General features: G+C 49.5%; 1 protein-coding gene across 3 annotated transcripts in view; it reads left to right on the top strand.

Annotated features, from left to right (window-relative positions):
* The window catches only part of TCF20 (transcription factor 20), a 94,078-nt gene that overhangs the window by 42,718 nt on the left and 36,143 nt on the right, over positions 1–15,217 (top strand). For all 3 annotated transcript variants that reach the window (XM_070371488.1, XM_070371489.1, XM_070371490.1), the window contains exon 2: positions 1,355–7,063. In XM_070371488.1, coding sequence (XP_070227589.1) covers positions 1,391–7,063 — 5,673 coding nt within the window. In that variant the 5' untranslated portion in view covers positions 1,355–1,390. The remainder of the gene's footprint in view (positions 1–1,354; positions 7,064–15,217) is intronic.

Here is a 15,217-nt window from a genome sequence, read left to right on the forward strand (position 1 = left end):
GAAGGAGACAGGCCCAGGTGAAAAGCAAAATAAAATGAGCTCTTGATTAATTGTGTAAGAGGACTATTACATTACATGAGAATTACATTGACTAAGGCAAGGCAGTGTTGACCGAGTCAGATGACTTTGGGAAGAGTCTAGGTCCTAAGCTCGGTGGAGTCTAATTTTCCTCTGTATCTTTTTGCTGCCCTCCTGTGTGACTTATTTGAATCCCCTCCTTCATAGGAATGGCCGTAGTAACTTTGTGAACACTATATTGGCGAGTCAGAAACCACATGGAGGTCAGAGATGCTAAAACTTCTTGCACACCTCCGGAAAAATCTAGAAGAATCATCACTGAAACTTTGGCTGATGCTGCTTAGTCCATTTGCATGGGAATTGAGGATGGGGGCACGGGGTGGGGTGGGGGGGCGGGTCTTGGACATATTTAAGTGTCAAGAAGAGGTTAACCCCCTAAGATTTTATGTCTGGCTGAAGCAGTAAGGCACCCATGCGGTGATAAGAGTTGAGTGTCCTGGGGTCACCCAGCATCACAGGTTGTTGGTAGTTACAGTAAACCTTCAAGATCATGCATTAGGATGTACGAAGCTGACTTCTGTTTTAAGTTGGGGAGGGTATAGGCCAGGGGAGTGACTGCCTCGTCATTATGTGAGGCTCTCACGTGATGTTCAGTGATCAGTCTAATAATATATGGAACAAACTAAATGAATGTGTTTTTTTCTCACCTCTCCCCCACCATAACTGGAAGACATATTCTAAAATAGCTGGATATTTTATTGACAATAATAATATAGCCCCATATTTTAACCCAGTTGAATGGGGCTCCTTTGTTTAAGAGTGAAGTCTTTACTGTAGTGAAGTGTACTGTAGTTTGTGTTTACCCAGAGTGTTTTCTTTTCCTACTACCACAGACTTTGGCCTCGCACTTATGGCCATTTCTCTGTGTATTTGCGTCTTTAGAAACGGATAGGATAAGAAATAGGAAAGTGAAAGTCGCTCAGTCGTGTCAGACTCTTTGCAACCCCATGAACTATACGGTCCATGGAATTCTCCAGGCCAGAATACTGGAGTGGGTAGCCTTTCCCTTCTCCAGGGGATCTTCCCAACCCAGGGATCGAACCCAGGTCTCCCACATTGCAGGCAGATTCTTTACCAGCTGCATCTCTAACCCTTCCCCAGCTGCCTCCGTGGTTCAGTCTCAGGCCATAAGGGAAGCCCAGATAAGAAATAAAGGAGATATAATTAACTTCACCTGGGCATCTGAATTTCCGTGTCCTCTCCGTCTCTAAACTTGGCTTTGTTTGTCCTGGGGAGATGTGTGTCTAATGCTTCTCTTTTCTCCTTCTGGTTCCAGGAGGGCTGCTGGCCTGCTGCTGCGCTGCTGAGCAGTATGCAGTCCTTCCGGGAGCAAAGCAGTTACCACGGGAACCAGCAGAGCTACCCCCAGGAGGTGCACGGCTCATCCCGGATAGAGGAGTTCAGCCCTCGCCAGGCCCAGATGTTCCAGAATTTTGGGGGTGCTGGTGGTGGCAGCAGCGGCAGCGGCGGCGGCGGCGGTGGTGGACGACGAGCAGCGGCGGCGGCGGCGGCCGCGATGGCCAGCGAGACCTCCGGCCATCAGGGCTACCAGGGCTTCAGGAAGGAGGCTGGAGACTTTTACTACATGGCAGGCAACAAGGACCCCGTGGCCACAGGAACCCCGCAGCCTCCTCCGCGAAGGCCTTCCGGGCCGGTGCAGAGCTACGGACCCCCCCAGGGGAGCAGCTTTGGCAATCAGTATGGCAGTGAGGGTCACGTGGGCCAGTTTCAAGCACAGCACTCTGCCCTTGGCGGTGTGTCTCATTACTCGCAGGATTACACGGGGCCGTTCTCTCCGGGGAGCGCTCAGTACCAGCAGCAGCCTTCCAGCCAGCAGCAGCAGCAGCAGCAGCAAGTGCAGCAGCTGCGGCAGCAGCTCTACCAGTCCCATCAGCCCCTGCCGCAGGCCGCCAGCCAGCCGGCGTCCGGCGCCTCGCACCTGCAGCCCATGCAGCGGCCCTCAACTCTGCCGGCCTCGGCCGCCGGCTACCAGCTGAGAGTGGGGCAGTTCGGCCAGCACTACCAGTCTTCTGCCACCGCCGCCTCCTCCTCCTTCCCATCACCGCAGCGTTTCAGCCAGTCTGGGCAGAGCTATGACGGCAGTTACAGTGTGAACGCCGGATCACAGTACGAAGGGCATAACGTGGGCTCCAACGCACAGGCTTATGGAACACAATCCAATTACAGCTATCAGCCTCAATCTATGAAGAATTTCGAACAGGCCAAGATTCCACCAGGGACCCAGCAGGGGCAGCAGCAGCAGCAGCAGCAACAACAGCAGCAGCAGCAGCAGCAGCACCCCCCTCAGCACGTGATGCAGTATTCCAACGCTGCCACCAAGCTGCCCCTGCAAAGCCAGGTCGGGCAGTACAGCCAGCCCGAGGTTCCCGTGAGGTCCCCCATGCAGTTTCACCAGAACTTCAGCCCCATCTCTAACCCTTCCCCAGCTGCCTCCGTGGTTCAGTCTCCAAGCTGTAGCTCTACCCCGTCTCCTCTCACACAGAGCGGGGAGAACCTCCAGTGTGGGCAAGGCAATGTGCCAATGGGCTCCAGAAACAGAATCCTGCAGTTAATGCCTCAGCTCAGCCCAACCCCGTCGATGATGCCCAGTCCCAACTCTCACACTGCGGGCTTCAAAGGGTTCGGGCTGGAAGGGGTGCCTGAAAAGCGGCTGACCGATCCCGGCTTGAGTAGTTTGAGTGCCCTGAGTACGCAGGTGGCCAACCTTCCTAATACGGTTCAGCACATGCTACTTTCCGACGCCCTGACCCCTCAGAAGAAGACCTCCAAGAGGCCTTCCTCGTCATCCAAGAAAACAGACAGCTGCCCAAACTCGGAAGGCTCTTCACAGGCTGAAGAACAACTGAAGTCCCCGATGGCAGAGTCGCTGGATGGAGGCTGCTCCAGCAGTTCTGAGGATCAAGGCGAGAGGGTGAGGCAGCTGAGTGGCCAGAGCACAAGCTCGGACACCACCTACAAGGGCGGGGCCTCGGAAAAGGCAGGCTCCTCACCAGCACAGGGTGCTCAGAACGAAGCCCCCCGACTCAGCACTAGTCCTGCAGTCCGAGAAGAGACCGCCTCGCCGGGTGCCAAGGACACACCACTGTCATCTGAGGGCAACCCAAAAGTCAACGAGAAGACAGTCGGGGTGATTGTCTCCCGGGAAGCTATGGCAGGCCGGGTGGAAAAGCCTGGTGGGCAGGACAAAGGCTCCCAGGAAGAGGATCCTGCAGCCACACAGAGGCCACCCAGCACCGGGGGGGCAAAGGAAGCCAGCCACGCGTCACTTCCACAGCCAGAGCCTCCGGGAGGAGGCAGTAAAGGAAACAAGAGTGGAGACAGTAACTCCAACCACAATGGGGAAGGGAATGGCCAGACTGGGCACCCTGCAGGGGGCTCTGGTTTCACAGGCAGGACTGAGCCCAGCAAATCTCCTGGAAGCCTGCGCTATAGTTACAAAGACAGTTTTGGGTCAGCTGTGCCGAGAAACATTAGCAGCTTTGCTCAGTATCCTACAGGACAAGATAAAGGGGACTTCACCAGCCACGGGGAGCGAAAGGGTAGAAATGAGAAGTTCCCCAGCCTCCTGCAGGAGGTGCTTCAGGGTTACCACCACCACCCTGACAGGAGGTACTCCCGGAGTTCTCAGGAGCACCAGGCCATGGCTGGCAGCCTCGAAGGAGCCACAAGGCCTAATGTCTTAGTGAGTCAGACCAATGAGTTAGCTAGCAGGGGCCTTCTGAACAAAAGCATTGGGTCCCTGTTAGAAAACCCCCACTGGGGCCCCTGGGAAAGAAAGTCAAGTGGCACAGCTCCTGAGATGAAACAGATCAATTTGGCCGACTACCCAATTCCCAGAAAGTTTGAAATAGAGCCTCCATCATCAGCCCATGAGCCCGGGGGTTCCCTCTCTGAGAGAAGATCAGTCATCTGTGACATTTCTCCACTAAGACAGATTGTCAGAGACCCGGGGGCTCACTCGCTAGGACACATGGGCGCCGACACCAGACTTGGGAGGAATGAGCGTCTCAATCCCAGTTTAAGTCAGTCAGTCATTCTTCCAGGTGGGCTGGTGTCCATGGAAACAAAGCTGAAATCCCAGAGTGGGCAGATAAAAGAGGAAGACTTTGAACAGTCCAAGTCCCAAGCTAGTTTCAACAACAAGAAATCGGGAGACCACTGCCACCCTGCTAGCATCAAGCACGAGTCTTACCGAGGCAATGCCAGCCCCGGAGCGGCGACCCATGATTCCATCTCAGACTACGGCCCGCAGGACAGCAGACCCACACCAATGCGGCGAGTCCCCGGCAGAGTTGGCAGTCGGGAGGGCATGAGGGGTCGGTCCCCTTCTCAGTATCATGACTTTTCAGAAAAGTTGAAGATGTCCCCTGGGAGGAGCAGAGGCCCAGGGGGCGACCCTCATCACATGAGCCCACACATGACCTTCTCCGAGAGGGCCAACAGGAGTTCTTTGCACGCTCCCTTTTCTCCCAATTCGGAAAGCCTGGCCTCTGCTTATCACACAAACACGCGTGCTCATGCTTATGGGGACCCCAGTGCAGGTTTGAATTCCCAGCTCCATTACAAGAGACAGATGTACCAACAGCAGCAAGAGGAATATAAGGACTGGGGTGGCAGTTCTGCTCAGGGAGTGATCGCTGCGGCTCAGCACAGGCAGGAGGGACCCCGCAAGAGTCCACGTCAGCAGCAGTTTCTCGACCGAGTCCGGAGCCCCCTGAAGAATGACAAAGATGGCATGATGTATGGCCCACCGATGGGGACGTACCATGACCCCAGCGGTCAGGACGGTGGGCGCTGCCTCATGTCTAGTGATGGTCTTTCTAACAAAGGCATTGAACTGAAGCACGGCTCCCAGAAGTTACAGCAAGAATCTTGTTGGGATCTCTCTCGGCAGACTTCTCCAGCCAAAAGCAGCGGCCCCCCAGGAATGTCCAATCAGAAAAGGTACGGACCACCCCATGAGACCGACGGACACGGGCTCGCAGAGTCTACGCAGTCATCCAAACCGAGTAACGTTATGCTGAGACTTCCAGGTCAAGAGGATCATTCTTCTCAAAACCCCTTAATCATGAGGAGGCGTGTCCGTTCTTTTATCTCTCCCATTCCCAGTAAGAGACAGTCACAGGATGTGAAGAACAGTAACACTGAAGATAAAGGGCGCCTCCTTCACCCGTCAAAAGAAGGCACTGACAAAGCGTACAATTCCTATGCCCATCTTTCTCATAGTCAGGAGATCAAGTCCATCCCTAAGAGGGAGTCCTCCAAGGACCTTCCAAGTCCAGATAGTAGGAACTGCCCTGCGGTCACCCTTACAAGTCCTGCTAAGACCAAAATCCTGCCCCCAAGGAAAGGCCGGGGGTTGAAACTGGAAGCTATCGTCCAGAAGATCACATCCCCAAACATTAGGAGGAGCGCGTCCTCGAACAGCGCAGAGGCTGGGGGAGACACAGTTACTCTTGACGACATCCTGTCTTTGAAAAGCGGCCCTCCGGAAGGTGGGAGCGGTGCTGTTCCAGACACTGAGCTGGAGAAGAGAAAAGGCGAGGTGATAGCTGAGCTGGCCTGTCCCGCAGGCCAGGAGCTGAGCGGAGAAAAGCCTCTGGCCCGGTCTTCGGAGGAGTGGCGCGGTGGTGGGGACGACAAGGTGAAGACGGAGACGCACCCTGACACGGTCGCCGCTGGGAAGGAGCCCCCTGGTGCCATGGCATCCGCAACCTCACAGAAGCCTGGGAGTAACCAAGGGAGACCAGACGGGTCCCTGGGCGGGACAGCACCTTTAATCTTTCCTGACTCAAAGAATGTACCTCCAGTGGGCACGTTGGCTCCCGAGGCAAACGCCAAGGCTGAAGAGAAAGAGAGCGATGCCGTGACGATTTCCCCCAAACAGGAGGGCTTCCCCCCGAAGGGTTACTTCCCCTCAGGAAAGAAGAAAGGGAGACCCATTGGTAGTGTAAATAAGCAGAAGAAACAACAGCAGCCCCCGCCGCCACCCCCTCAACCCCCTCAGATACCAGAGGGTTCTGCTGATGGAGAGCCAAAGCCAAAAAAGCAGAGGCAGCGGAGGGAGCGAAGGAAGCCTGGGGCGCAGCCCAGGAAGCGGAAAACCAAACAGGCCGTTCCCATCGTAGAACCCCAAGAACCGGAGATCAAGCTGAAGTACGCCACCCAGCCCCTGGATAAAACCGATGCCAAGAACAAGTCTTTTTTCCCTTATATCCACGTAGTAAATAAGTGTGAACTTGGAGCCGTGTGTACAATCATCAACGCCGAGGAGGAGGAGCAGACCAAATTGGTGAGGGGGCGGAAGGGCCAGCGGTCCCTGACGCCTCCGCCCAGCAGCACCGAGAGCAAGGTTCTCCCAGCCTCGTCCTTCGTGCTGCAGGGCCCCGTGGTGACAGAGTCTTCTGTGATGGGGCACCTGGTTTGCTGTCTGTGCGGCAAGTGGGCCAGTTACCGGAACATGGGCGACCTCTTTGGACCCTTTTACCCCCAAGATTATGCAGCCACTCTCCCCAAGAATCCACCTCCCAAGAGGGCCGCGGAAACGCAGAGCAAGGTGAAGGTCCGGCACAAAAGCGCTTCGAACGGCTCCAAGACGGACACTGAGGAGGAGGAAGAGCAGCAGCAGCAGAAGGAGCAGAGGAGCCTGGCCGCGCACCCCAGGTTTAAGCGGCGACACCGCTCGGAAGACTGTGCCGGAGGCCCCCGGTCCCTGTCCAGGGGGCTCCCTTGTAAAAAAGCCACCACCGAGGGCAGCAGCGAAAAGACTGTTTTGGACTCAAAGCCCTCCGTGCCCACCACTTCAGAAGGTGGCCCCGAGTTGGAGTTACAAATCCCTGAACTACCTCTCGACAGCAATGAATTTTGGGTCCACGAGGGTTGTATTCTCTGGGCCAATGGAATCTACCTGGTCTGTGGCCGGCTCTATGGCCTGCAGGAAGCGCTGGAAATAGCCAGAGAGATGGTGAGTACGAGAAATCCCCCCGCCGCGGCTCTCGGTTACTTCCTTTGGGTTCTTTTTCTTCCACCTTCATTTGTTTCAGCCGTACTTCTTATTCTTACAAATTGCACGTTGCACGGTAATGCCTCCACAGTAAAGCCCCAAGACTAATGGACAGCACAGGGAATACAGCTAGTGCTTTGTAATAACTCTGAATGGAGTGTAACCTTTAAAAACTGAGTCACTGTGTTGTATACCTGTAACTTATACAGTAAGTACATCAATAATAATAAAGCCCCTAGGCCTAAATGATGGACAGAAAATGAAGTAATTTAGATATTTGTTTAGCTTTTATTTTCATCAGTAATTTGTGTTCACAGGTTATGCAGGGTCATATTAGTCTCCTCCGGCTCATTAAAACAAACGTCAGTGTTTCACGCCCCTTCTCAAACCTGTCCTCTGCCAGATTCCTCTGTTTCTGAGCAAAATAAGCTTTTACTGCTGTTTGAGTTATCTGTGGATCTTTTCTTTCATTTTTCAACATCTGTCTCTGTAATATTGATGAAATTAATACTGTGGTTATAACTTCTTTCTTTTAAAACTTTTTACTTCCCTAGAATTACTCATTTGTGTTTTTATTTGCTTTTTATTTTCTTGGACCACACGTTTCCGATGCAGACTTTCCAAGGGGGTTTTTGTTCTTCAGGTCTGTTTTTCTGGGGCATTCTTCATCGTCGTCATCATCTACTTCTTTCCTCTGTTGAATGCTGTTTTCTTACCCATGTCTTCACCTTACTTGATCTGGGCCACATTTAATGGTGTGCATCATGCTTTAGCATTTTCATGAGAAAAAGGATGCCTGGGAGGCAGTATGTTGAGATTGCGTGAATCCGGATGTCTTTTTTCCATCTTCTTGTTTAACAGAAGGTTGCTTGGGTATAGAATCTAGTTGTCTCTCACTGTCTTAGAGTCGTGGTTCCTGACCTGTTCTCTAGTTCCTAGAGGAGGTGTTACAGTTGACTGGAACTGCTCTCATTTTCAGGCCTTAATTTTGCATTGAGTCTTTCTCCTCTGAAAGTCTGAGGATCTTCTCATTTCCCTAGAGTTCTGAAATCTCAAACGATAGGCCTTTGTTGGCCTTTTCATGTACTGGGTGGCTGCTATGAGATCTTGCCATCTGTAACTCATAGCTGTTAGATCAGGAAGATTGTCAGGTGTTATTTCTTTGATAATTTATGTTTTCTCTATTCTCTCCTTCTGCTGAAATTCTTATTAATTAGGAATGTACCTCCTGGCTTAACCTTCTGGCTTCGTCTTTTCTTTCTCGTTCTGTGTTCTAGCTCCTTTTGTTCTGATTTCTCCATGCTTTCTTCATCTGATCAACCTTTATTTATCTTCATTTCTGATATTTTCAACAACTTTTTTCTTCTCTGACTGTTTCTCTGAGGGGACAGTTACCTGGTTAAATTGGGGTAAGTAAGGGACCTGCTGCTGCTGCTGCTGCTAAGTTACTTCAGTCGTGTCCAACTCTGGGCGACCCCATAGATGGCAGCCCACCAGGCTTCCCCGTCTGGGATTCTCCAGGCAAGAACACTGGAGTGGGTTGCCATTTCCTCCTCCAATGCATGAAAGTGAAAAGTGAAAGGGAAGTCGCTCTGTCGTGTCCAACTCTTAGCGACCCCATGGACTGCAGCCGACCAGGCTCTGCCGTCCATGGGATTTTCCAGGCAAGAGTCCTGGAGTCGGGTGCCAGGGACCTAGCTCCTCATAAAAACTTGGAGTGAATGCTCTGGTTTCCAGCCCTGTCTCCCACCCCCACTTTCTGAGCGTTGCAGTTCCCAGGCTCAGGCCGCGAGGCAACTGGCTTTCAGCGGCTCCCCTCCTGCACGCGTTTTCTGTTTGCTTTCCGTCAGCTGAAACGCTTGTTCTGTCTGTTCTGGTTCTGGTTTTTAGAATTTGGACATCTCCTGTGCGTTGTTTCCCTGCCCTTTCTTCATGTCCTCATTAATTTGTCTATTGCATTGATAAGTTTATTCCTTTTTTTGTGTGTGTGGAAAGGAAACAGATGTGTACATGTTTGTTTAGTCTGTGATGTATAGTCAGATGAGAGATTTTTGTGTTGATTTATATTTAAAACATACTTGACACAGGTACTGATGACTTCCAGTCATACTTAGTAAGTGTTTTATCAGCCAAGATCATAGTATTCTTGGACACTTTATACTGTCCTCTCCCTCCCCACTACATCTTCCCCACAAACCTCTGTTTAATCACTGCATTATCCCCAGAATTTATAACAGTGTCTGAGAAAAAGGAAGTACTCGTAAACTATAGTCAAGGATGTAATCAGTGTGAAATTTACATATATTTTAGATGAGAACATTCTAATTCTGCCTCACAAGGATCTCGCCTTCCCCTCTTAGACCTTTTCCCTATCCCCTTACTTCCTTGCAGGAATTTTTCCTCCCCTTTCCCCTCTCCACCATCAGTGTCATTCCTAAACCCCAAGTTTGAAGTAGATTTGCTTCTTAGACACGCAGCTTTTTTTTTTTTTTTTTCTGATCACACTGCTTGGCTTACAGGATCTCAGTTCCCTGACCAGGGGTTGAACGTGGGTCCTGGCAGTGAAAGCCCAGAATCCTAACCACTGGGACACCAGGGAACTCCCCCACAGTGGCATTTGTGACAGTCCTGAAGGGACATAACGTTTAAGACCCTAAAGTATTGGGTTGCCAGAAAGTTCTTATGGGTTTTCTTGTAACAAATTTTTTGGCCAAGTCAGTACAAAATTCTTTAGTTGGTTCTGAGAGCTCAGTTCAGTTCAGTTCAGTTGCTCAGTCATGTCCAACTCTTTGCAACCCCATGAATCGCAGCACGCCAGGCCTCCCTGTCATCACCAACTCCCGGAGTTCACCCAGACTCACGTCCATCGAGTCAGTGATGCCATCCAGCCATCTCATCCTCTGTTGTCCCCTTCTCCTCCTGCCCCTAATCCTTCCCAGCATCAGAGTCTTTTCCAATGAGTCAACTCTTCGCATGAGGTGGCCAAAGTACTGGAGTTTCAGCTTTAGCATCATTCCTTTCAAAGAAATCCCAGGGCTGATCTCCTTCAGAATGGACTGGTTGGATCTCCTTGCAGTCCAAGGGACTCTCAAGAGTCTTCTCCAACACCACAGTTCAAAAGCATCAATTCTTCGGCACTCAGCCTTCTTCACAGTCCAACACTCACATCCATACGTGACCACAGGAAAAACCATAGCCTTGACTAGCCAGACCTTTGTTGGCAAAGTAATGTCTCTGCTTTTGAATAAGCTATCTAGGTTGGTCCTAACTTTCCTTCCAAGGAGTAAGCATCTTTTAATTTCATGGCTGCAGTCACCATCTGCAGTGATTTTGGAGCCCACAAAAAATAAAGTCTGACACTGTTTCCACTGTTTCCCCATCTATTTCCCATGAAGTGATGGGACCAGATGCCATGATCTTCGTTTTCTGAATGTTGAGCTTTAAACCAACTTTTTCACTCTCCTCTTTCACTTTCATCAAGAGGCTTTTTAGTTCCTCTTCACTTTCTGCCATAAGGGTGGTGTCATCTGCATATCTGAGGTTATTGATATTTCTCCCGGCAGTCTTGATTCCAGCTTGTGTTTCTTCCAGTCCAGCGTTTCTCATGATGTACTCTGCATAGAAGTTAAATAAGCAGGGTGACAATATACAGCCTTGACGAACTCCTTTTCCTATTTGGAACCAGTCTGTTGTTCCATGTCCAGTTCTAACTGTTGCTTCCTGACCTACATACAAATTTCTCAAGAGGCAGGTCAGGTGGTCTGGTATTCCTGTCTCTTAATGCTCAAAATTCTCCAAGCCAGGCTTCAGCAATATGTGAACCGTGAACTTCCTGATGTTCAAGCTGGTTTTAGAAAAGGCAGAGGAACCAGAGATCAAATTGCCAACATCCACTGGATCATGGAAAAAGCAAGAGAGTTCCAGAAAAACATCTATTTCTGCTTTATTGACTATGCCAAAGCCTTTGACTGTGTGAATCGTGATTTTCTTGGTCATGAAAATCTTTTTTGTACAGTTCTTCTGTGTATTCTTGCCATCTCTTCTTAATATCTTCTGCTTCTGTTAGGTTCATACCATTTCTATCCTTTATTGAGCCCATCTTTGCATGAAATGTTCCCTTGGTATCTCTAATTTTCTTGAAGAGATCTCTTGTCTTTCCCATTCTATTGTTTTCCTCTATTTCTTTGCATTGATCGCTGAAGAAGGCTTTCTTATTTCTTCTTGCTATTCTTTGGAACTCTGCATTCAAATGCTTATATCTTTCGTTTTCTCCTTTGCTTTTCGTGACCTCTTAATCATCATCTTGCCCAGTTGATGGCCAGCTTTCCTCTGAAGCTTACAGTATTTGGTGGGCTGGTTTGTTGTTAGTTTTTGGTGTGTGTTCCTATCCAGTGATGGCCTGAATCCTAAATCAGCAGGCTAAATCCTTCTCAGCAGATCACTAGATCCTCTGTCTCAATTCAAGCCTAGTTCATAGAAGGTCGAGAGTACCCTTTCCTACTTAAGAAAGTACTAATTACACCCTAAATCATAGCCCCTCCATCTTCAGGAGTGAGGAACTCCTAGTCAGGAATCCTGTCTTCGGAAAGGAACAGTTTAGTCTTCTACTTGTCAGCTTTGATCCCAAAATAAAATCTGGAACATTATAATTGAAACAAATACACTGCATGTAAGAAAGCAGTCTCTTTCTTTAACCCATCCCTCATATGGTTTAAATGACATGTAGCACATTAGGTAGAGAACATTGAAAGTAGTTTTTATTTTTAAAATATTAATTGCAGCCTTAATTGTCTCAGTTGGGATGTTTCACTTAAAGGTAAAAGGCACAAAAACAGGTTTTTTTGACCCTACACTTCTCTTTACAGTGGAGACCCCAACTTAGACCTTGAGGTTCCACGGTGGCGCCATCAGGACTGCAGGTTCTGCTGTCTCCTTTAGTAACAGGTTTCATAACAGTTGGCCTACTTTTGTTTTTTAAAATTGAGATGTAATTGACATGTTGAAGGTTATGTTGCTTTCTTGGCCAATCTCTTAAATAAATCTCATACTGCTGCTTTATCTTCTTGTATTGTACTCACTCACTCTACCAGTGCCCTTTAAGAATATTACATTTCTCTTCCCTTGACCCCATTCTATATTTTCCATCCCTCTTGTAGAACAGAATGCTAGCTTGGTATATGGAATTTAGGTTTTCAATACACTGCACATCTGTGTTATTCTCACGAGCCTCCCAGTGAGGTAGGAAGAGAGAAGACACAGTCCATCACGTCAGAATGCAGGCTGGCTGGGCTTTAGTGACACACGCCTGGGAAGTGTTAGGTTGGAAGAGAGAAGACCAGTCCGTCACATCAGAACACAGGCTGGCTGGGCTTTAGTGACACACGCCTGGGAAGTGCTGCCCCCAGTGATGCGTTGGTTTTTAAACTGTTTTAAAAAGTTATGCTTCTTGGCTCTTGGAACTGATGTTCCACTATGACTGCGAGATCATTTTCAGTTTTATTTGTCTAGCTTTTATGCTCCATAATGTGCTTGAGAACAAATTAAAGCGACACTGACTTGACTTCCTTTTTTTAGTCTGATGGGCGCTGTTTCAGTCTGTCGGGTCACTTTGGGCCCAGTTTCCCCTCAGGTTCAGTGGCGCCTTCAGCTCCGGTCTGCTCGGCATGTCCTCAGTCCCGCCATGTGAGATGAGGCCACGTGTGTTTGACTAAAGACCCATTTTGGCCCAGGTATTTATCAGGTGTTTTGACAAGTGTGATATTTTCGCGAAATAATACAAAGTCTTCAAAACACACTTGTTCCTCTCCCTGTAAGCCTCAGTTACACTAACCTGAAAATAGCTGAAAGCTAGAACATTCCTGTACAAAGGGCTTTCGCTCTCTTTACATTTCTGAGTGTGTGTAACTAAATAAGGGGCAGTAACAATTGCCCTCTTACATCTAACAGGCTAACATCCCCCTTAATTTACTTTAAACTGTGACAAAAAACATAATTTGACAAGTGTAAAAGTACTAATGCATTGATTACCTTGAACATGTGACTGCATGTTAAAATGTCAAAAACGGGTTGGTTAGTTTCTCCTGTTATCCCTAAAATAAAGACATTCTCCCGTGTTCTCCCTGAATCCCGTCTGTGTGCTCTGTAAGCTAGCAGCCTCGCGAGGGCGCGGCCACCAGCGCGGGTCCTCCTGAGCCGTCCTTTGACTCCTGGCCTCTGCCCTTGGCTCCAGCCCCCCGCCTCCCCTATGACTGTGCCTGCCGTTGCCCCTGCCCCGCCCCGCACGCTCCTCTCCATCCCCCTCATCCCTGCATTACTCTCTGTCCTCCTCCTCCTCTTCTGTCTTCCTCACACACCACCACCCCCAGCCCCCAGTCACCACAGCTGGCACAGCCTGTCCGTGGTAACATTAAGGCACCAAGGTTTGTTCATCTCTCTGTTGCCGTGTTATCACGCAGCGGAAGGTTGTGTAATTATCTTATTTCCTATTCTTCTTAACATTTTATCCGTGTGATAGATATCTTTTTTTCTATTCCTACATGATGGCCTTGAGACCAAACCTCCAGAGAAAGGGTTAATTTTCTTTCAGAATTTGGCTTTTCTGAATTCTAGGGACTCTCCTGTGAAACTTGGAAGTTTTTAATCTTATTGCTTATATTACCTTACACATTGGAAGAGTTTTCCTACGGTCTGTTTCTTTATTTCTTTTAGGGGTGGAGGGACGATGAGAGAAGTTTTACCCCTGATTTTTAAATAAAACTTATAAAGCTCAGACTATTCTTTGAAAATGCTAAAGGACCGTAAATAAGAATACTGACAGGTCACTGTATATTAGGCCGAATAATTCATCCCTGAGAGGTTAAACTAGGTATATTGTTAATGTTAAAGAGCTCACAGGATCAAATAGCACATAAAAGTTAAGTATTCATTTCAGTTCAGCAGGTGTCCGAGTCCTTGTCAGAAAGCCAAGAATCTGACATTAGGGTGAGCTGAGGACCTCTGTCCCTCGCAGGTGAGGGGGTCTCGGCCCGGCCCCAGGGCTGGGGTGCGAACAGAAGCATGTGCAGGGGCTCCTGGCCTCAGGGAGGCCTGCGTGCTTCCTGCAGAAAGCAGTGCGGCGCCCCACACAACTCCTGCACGACGGAGGTGCGGCATCCACGCCCCCCAGCCCTGCCCTCCCTACGCCAAGGCCAGTTTCACAGGACCCTGAAGGTCACAGGTGCAGGCCAGTTTCTTCCCATCTTCCCATGTATTGGAAAGAAGTCTGAGAAGGGAAAATCCAGTCAGCTTACTGGTTGCCCCCAAAGACCCTCCTCCCCTTCCTGCCTTCGCCGTGTGGCTCAGCCACCGTGCATGCGCGTGTGTGTTGAGGGCTGTGTGGAGGGGGTAGGTCAGCCCTGGAATCACGTTGCTTCTGGGGAATTTCCTAGCTGGTCACTTGCTCAAGCCACTGACCTCTGTACTTGACTTTCCTCACCTGTGAAATATGGAAGCAGACGGCACCTGCCGTAAATCAGTTTGAGCGTGAAACAAGGTGCTCTTTGGAGAGCGCCTGGAGAAGGGCTCGGCCTGTGCCGTGGGCTGGCGTCTGCCCTCGAGCGCCATTCTCGCGTGTTGTTTTGGCGGAGATGTATTCCCTTTGTGAACTCACTCAGTGCTGGTTTGTATCGTTTCATACTAGCACAATTGGTGGTTCGTCCCGACAGTGTCCAGAACATATCCTCCTGGATAGCAAAGTGGCCCCGCACATAAAACAAACAGTTTCTCCTCATTTTTATTACTCTTGTGGGAGGCTCTCGTTTGAGGGGAGCAGGGATTCTGGTATGTAAGGTGAAGTATTAATTACTGTCTCATGAAATAGCTTTAGCCCACATGAACACCCTCCGGAGTTAGACTCCTCAAAGGAGAGGAGCAGAAGGAAGAGAATAAAATCTGCCTGCACACTCAGTAAAAGCATTAATATTCTTGTGGGTTGGTCAGTGTTGATAGTGATTACCTAAGGCCACAGTAAAGAGTCTACCTAGTAATAAGGTTCTTTGAATAAGCATTTTTGACGGGTCAGCCCTATAAACAGAGACGCAAAATAATTCATGGAATGATTCGGGACAGCCACACTCT

The sequence above is a fragment of the Bos mutus genome, chromosome 5 (assembly GCF_027580195.1).
Source record: "Bos mutus isolate GX-2022 chromosome 5, NWIPB_WYAK_1.1, whole genome shotgun sequence".
NCBI lineage: Eukaryota > Metazoa > Chordata > Mammalia > Artiodactyla > Bovidae > Bos > Bos mutus.